Raw genomic sequence first — 6,170 nt, 5'->3', positions numbered from 1 at the left:
AGTGTGGGGGTCCATGTCTCCTCCATCAGATTAGAAAGCCCCACAAGGTGGGGGCCCAGTCTCCTCCATCAGATTGGGAACGTCCAGATTATTGGGCTAGATCTCTCCAATTAGATTGGGGGACCCCAGAAGGTGGGGAGGGCATGTCTATCCCATCAGACTGGGAATTCCTAGAGAGTAGGGGGCCTGTACTCCCCCATCAGATTGGGAGTACTGCAAAGATGGGAACCCCAGAGGGGTCATTTCTCCCCCATTAGGCTAGGAATTCTCAAGACCATGTCTCCCTGTCAGAATGAAAACTCTCCCCAAGTGAGAACTGTGTCTCCTCCATCTGACGGGAAACTCACTGAGGGCAGGTGTCATGCCTCCTCCATCACTGCTTGGAAGCCCATGAAGGATGAGGCATTGCCTCTTCTTTTTGACAAGCAGCTCCTTGAATAAGGGGCCATGCGTCCCTGTTCCAGGACCATGTCTGCATGTCTCCTCCATCAGATCAGGGTCTCCTCCAGGTATGGGGAGGGTGATATCTCCCTTTCCTCTGTCCCTTCCCCAACACCCACCACAGGAGGCCCTTGGGGCATTGTACCTACCCCTGCACATACCTGCACACCTCGGCACCCGCCCCCATCTTGGCCTGTACAGGCAGGGCGTGGGGCAGCGCCTGCGGTCATCTGGTCCACCCCCTGCCTTCTGCCAAGACCAGCTGCCAAGGCCCTGGGTGGTGTGGGGCGGGAGGTACACTTACCTCTGGGGACGCCATGTCTGCTTTGGGTGAAAGAGTATCCACCCTTTGGATGAGACCCAGCCTGTGAGCAGGAGGGCGGGAGGGAAGGACTGTGCCCGGGGGGTGGTGGCCACTTGGGAAGGAACCGAGGTGGAATTAATGAGGCACTAATGTTCAAAACCACCATCCCCAGGGGATGAGAAAAATGTCCCAAGGATCCCGATGGCTCTGAAAAACTAGCTGTGTCCCCATAACTCCCAGTCCCCAGGTCACTGTAGGACAGAGAGTCCTCACTGGGATTTTCCATCCACCAACAGGGAGCTTGGCTGTGATTGTCCAAGTGTATGTGCGTGTGTGCCTGTGTGTGTGCTCTCGCTTGGACCAGGTAACCGGGTGATCTACTGGGCTGCACAATTCAGCTGTCTGGCTGGCAGGGTGATTGTAAGCAGCTGGTGACTGAATTTAGAACAGGGACCCCCACACGAAGAGGCATCTGGTATTTTCCCATTCTGCCACACGTTGTGGAAATGTGACCCACTTGCCACTTTGTCACCCCTCAAGGAAGAGAGTTGGATTTGCCATTTGGTCTCTGAGTGATAAAGTATGAGCTGTCTCCTTTTGTCACCTGGACAAAAAGTGGTCCACCTGAAATGCTACCTTTTCCCTTGGCCAGTGGATGGGCTGTGAGCCCCCACCCCCACTTGACAATCACCTGTGAACTGATGGTGACCTGACTGTGGGAAGAGCAGCCTCCAAACCTTCACAGTCCCAGTGGGGCTCCATGCGGAGGGGGCAAAGGTCAGACTTGGGGCAACTTACCAGAAAGCTTGACCACCACTGAGGCAGATCCAGAGAGCAGGGTCTTGGGGTTCTTCACAATACACGTGTACGTGCCCTCCTGGGAGGCTGTCATGCTAGTGATGTTGAGGTGGTCCTGGCCATTCTTTAGGGCCCGCCCGTTGAGGGTCCACAGGTACTCGGGCGCCGGGCAGGACCGGGACACGCACCACAGGGTGAGGGACGTGTTGAAGTCCACTTTGATGGTGCAGCCCGTACGGGCGGTGGAATCTTGGAGGATGGCCACGCGTTCTGGGCCATCTGTGGGGGCAGGAGGGAGACAAAGGGGGAGGTAGAGGGAGGGGGAGCAGCGGTGGGCACCCCGGGCTTTCTCTCCACCAGAATAACTGGGCCTAGTGGAGGGAGAGAGAGCCCTGGCCTTTTCGAATCCCACATCGATCTCTAACTTGCTCTAGGATCTTGAGAATCACTTCCCCTCTAGGGGGGCAGAGAGGGGACCTCAGTTTTCTTTTCTGTAAAAAGAGGGGGTGAGGGCCAGACAAAATTTCAAGCCATTTGTGAAATCTATATGGCCCCATAAACAAACAAGCAAATAAACAAAAAGGCTAAATGATTTTTTTTCCTGATAAGCCATACCAAGAGTCCAGAATTCTAGGGCTGGATGAGTTGATGCTTCTAGGTTCTAGGATTCTAGAAGGTTCTAGAAAGCTATGTTTCTAAGATTCTAGAGTTTGGTGGTGTTGAGATTTTAGAATTAGATAATGCTAAGGATCTTCTGATTCTGGGGTCTCTAGGATTACCAAAGCGTAGAATTCGGTGCTTCTGAAATTCAGAACACCACAGTTGTAGGATTCTAAGTTTTTCTACATCATTGACCCTCATGTACCTCAGTGATTTATTTTCCCATGATTCCACACTGCGTATCTGCGGCCCCTGGAAATGACTCCACGTTTTGGTTATATTTTTCGTTTTATCCTCACCTCCTCCTGCTGCCACTCCCTCCCCCACCACCCCCTGTTCAAGACCCAGGCTTCTTGTGCCCTCTCCCTGCAGGCATTGCTTCAGAAGGATGGGTTATTCTACTTTAAAGTGGTGGAATAATGGTCATGAATGGTCATTAGGTCTCACGAGAAGGACCTAAAGTGCATATTAAGAGGGATTCCTCTTAAACATGAAATTTGCTATCTTAACCATTTGGGAGTGCACAATTCAGTGGCATTAATTATAGTCACAATGTATACGATGACTTACTGTGTACCCTTGAGCCCCCTCTCCTGGCCTCAGTTTCCCCCTCTCCCAGCCTCGGTTTCCCCATCTATGAGGTCTGGGCCCCGGGTATCTCTGGTGGGGCCCGGAGGACTCACAGTACACGGTCAGGTTGATGGGCTCGCTGCGGCTGACACTGACCGGGTTCCGGACCTCACACTGGTAGGCCCCGGCTTCCTCTCGGCGGATGCCGCGCCGGGTGATCTCCCTGCCGTCGGGGGACACGCCAAGACGGACGGCGATGGGCAGGGCCCCGCCGTTGAAGAACCAGCGGACCTCCACGGGGCTGGGGCTGCTGCATAGCAGGTGGAGGGTGTCTCGGTGTTCCACCAGCGCCGTGCTGTTGGCCATGACCACCGGTTGGGCCAGCATCTCTGTGGGGGCGAGAGACAGAGGGGGAGGGGGCCGGGCACCACCTGCTCCGAGGCCTGCCCCTCCCCAGGCAAGGGGCGTGGTCGGATCCTGGTGATGCCCCTGTACCCCAGCAGAGAATGGGATAGGAGGCAGGTCTAATCCTAGAAGCCATCCTGGAGGAGGTGAGCATTTTAATGTTATTTTAGGTATTTTTAAAAATGATTTTAAAGTTTTTTAGAATTTTTTTTTTTTAAGGAGGGATTGGGACAGGCCTGACTGGGGAGGAGGGGAGTGTGTGGAGGGTGTCTCACCATAGACCTGTACGTGTCCGTAGCCCACCTCGGTCTGAAACTGCCTGTTGAGGGTCTGCAGGATGTAGGTGCCCGAGTGCCCCATCAGGGCGCCCTGGATGTCCAGGCTGCCGTCGGGGCGCACGACCTCCCGCCCCGTGTGGGCCGGGCCAGGGGTCTCGTCGCCCGTGCTCACGATGTAGCTGGCCACCAGGTAGGCCAGGCTGAGCGTAGGCCCTGCGTACCAGTTGTAGGCGAGCAGCTCCCCGGGGAGACCGCGAACGGCCAGCGTGAGGTTGTCCCCCTCGGCCGGCTGGGCAGGCTCCGGGGTGATGGAAATCTCTGCCCCGGCACTCAGGAAGGCTGCTGGGGAAGAGGAGCGAGAGAGTCAGGTGGGGAGGAGGCTCGGGCTCCCAGGGAGGTCGTCCCAGCCCAAGGTCCTCACTGTGTTCCAGCACGAGACAAAGGCAGGATATGAACCTGGAGTCCTCGGACTCCCAACATCTTAACTGCTTCTTTTTTAAAAAAAATTGTTTAACCTTTTGATTGTGGTAAAATATGTTGTTGTTGTCTGCTGTCAAGTCAATTCCGACTCAGCGACCTTACAGGACCGAGTAGAACTACCCCATAGGGTTTTCTTGGCTGTAATCTTTATGGGAGCAGATCGCCAGGTCTTTTCTCCCTCAGAGCTGCTCGTGGGTTTGAACAAACAACCTTTCGGTTAGCAGCCAAGTGCTTAACCATTGTGCCACCAGGGCTCCTGGTAAAATATATATGACGTAAGAATTGCCATCTTAACCATTTTTAAGTGCACAGTTCAGTGGCACTAATGGCCTTCACAATGCCGTGCAATCATCACCACTGTTTCCAAAACTTTCTATCCCCCCAAACAGAAACTCTGTGCCCACGAATTGACCACTTATTCTTTTTCGGAGTTTTTCTGCGTGGCTTTGGGTAAACAGCTTCATCTCCCTGTGCCTCTGTTTCCTCAGCTGTGAAGCAGAGACGATGAGACTACCTACCCCCCTGGGTTGTTGTGAGGATTTGATGCATATAACGAGCTTAGAGGGGTGCCTGGCATACAGTAAGGGCTCAATAAATGGTAGCCAGGCACAGGGTCTCAGTCCCAGGGAGGAGTGAATGTGATGTTCTGTGCCAAGGATCTAGCCTGACGCCTGGCACATAGCAAGCGCTCCGTCGATGGGACTTTTGCTTTTACCTGGGACCCTGTGAGAGTCACAAAACCAACTCCTGTGAGATCAGAGCTGGCTCGCTCAGTCCAGCTAATTTTACACTCCTTCGTGAAATGTCACTGCCTGTCCCTGAGTCCTGACTCCCGGTCCAGTGCTCTTCCCCTACCTCTCCAGGCTTGACCAGAGCAGAAGGTAGAGGGCTGACTAATGTACTCCACCCCTTTTCAATTCTCAACCCCACAGATAAGCCCGAACCTGATGAGCTGGTCAGGGCTCCTTGGTCTGGACTGTGTGTGGTTGTCTGGAATGGGTGGCCCTGGCGGTTCTCATGTAGCAAGCGCTTACATGCCTGTCATGGTTTCTGGTACTTTCCAGGCTGATGGAGCGTGACCAGGAGTGCCCGCTCGGCGTCTGGTGATCAACCCTACCACTTCCTGGTGGTGTGACCCCGACCAGTGACTTCACCTCTCTGAATAAACCTCAGTTTTCTCAGCTGTGAAGTAGGGGGATGGAAGGGGGCCTACCTCATAGGGTGGTTGTTAACATACAGAAAGCTTAGAATAGCTCCAGGCACACAGTCAGCGCTATTACATGCTGGTTACAGTGACCTCAAAAGGACCCTGTAAGTTGGGCCCATTTCATAGACAAGGAAACTGAGTCCAAGAAGGGGAAAGCAACTACCCAAAGCCTCTTCACCAGGGAGGGCCAGAGCTGCTGCTTAGAACTCACCCTGGTCAAGGTTTCTAGAACTGGTCTTCAGTAAGGGTTTACCAAAAAATGCAGGAGTAACGGTGGCCCTGTGGCTCGGGCTCACACTCCAGTCTTAGAAATCTCCAAAGCCCACCCTGCAAATCTCTCTGGGTGACCCTCCCTGGCCTGCCTCACCCTGGTGCCTCTCAGAGGGACACCCTGTGCCTGCGTAAAGCGGAGCTGCCTTCCCTCCCCAGCAAGCTGGGACTCGGGGCTCACACCTTCCCTTTCCCAGGTCCCTCCCCACCCTGAGGCTAGAGGGGGCCAAGGTGCTGGGGGGTGCCTTCTCGCTCACCACTGAGGAGGAGCCAGCTGTACCCGGTCGGCACCATCTTTTGCCCCAAACCTGGGTCTGGAATCGCGTTGGCGTTCAGGTGCTCTGAGGCCCTTCCTGGTTGGGGCTTGGCTCCGTCTGGTGTGGGACCCGGGAGGGTTCGGTGATTTGGAGCGGGGGAGATCACCTGAGTTTGGAGGGATCGAGTCACTGAGGATCTGGGGCCCCGTTTGGGCACCAGGGCGGGTGTGGCAGGCACAGGCCAGGGGGCACGACCTGGCCAGGCCTCCTGGGGCAGCTGCCTAACCCTCTTTGTGCCGAGGGCCCGGATTTGGTACTGAGAGAAGAACCAGGTCGGTGGGGCAGGAGGAGGTGGGGCAGGGGAAGATTTTAGGGCAGCTCTTATGGATGGCCCAGGCCTTGGCATCACTGGCCAGCCTGGGGATCACCAAGGAATAAAACTCATAAACGGTGACTGCCGTGTCCCCAGCCCCAGTGCTGCAGGTGACCTGCAGGTGTCA

At 55.1% G+C, this 6,170-nt stretch overlaps 1 protein-coding gene across 1 annotated transcript in view; it reads right to left on the bottom strand.

Moving 5' to 3' along the window:
- CEACAM16 (CEA cell adhesion molecule 16, tectorial membrane component) overlaps positions 1-5,707 on the bottom strand; it is an 8,188-nt gene extending 2,481 nt beyond the window's left edge. The window contains exons 1-5 of the mRNA XM_023742766.1: positions 5,671-5,707; positions 3,454-3,798; positions 2,887-3,162; positions 1,544-1,822; positions 603-634 (exon numbers count right to left, since the gene is read on the bottom strand). Coding sequence (XP_023598534.1) covers positions 603-634; positions 1,544-1,822; positions 2,887-3,162; positions 3,454-3,798; positions 5,671-5,707 — 969 coding nt within the window. The remainder of the gene's footprint in view (positions 1-602; positions 635-1,543; positions 1,823-2,886; positions 3,163-3,453; positions 3,799-5,670) is intronic.
- Positions 5,708-6,170: the final 463 nt, after the last annotated feature.

This window comes from Trichechus manatus, unplaced genomic scaffold, assembly GCF_000243295.1.
Source record: "Trichechus manatus latirostris isolate Lorelei unplaced genomic scaffold, TriManLat1.0 scaffold00216, whole genome shotgun sequence".
NCBI lineage: Eukaryota > Metazoa > Chordata > Mammalia > Sirenia > Trichechidae > Trichechus > Trichechus manatus.
The sequence above is the reverse complement of the archived record's forward strand: the minus strand, read 5'-3'. Positions and strand labels throughout refer to the sequence as shown.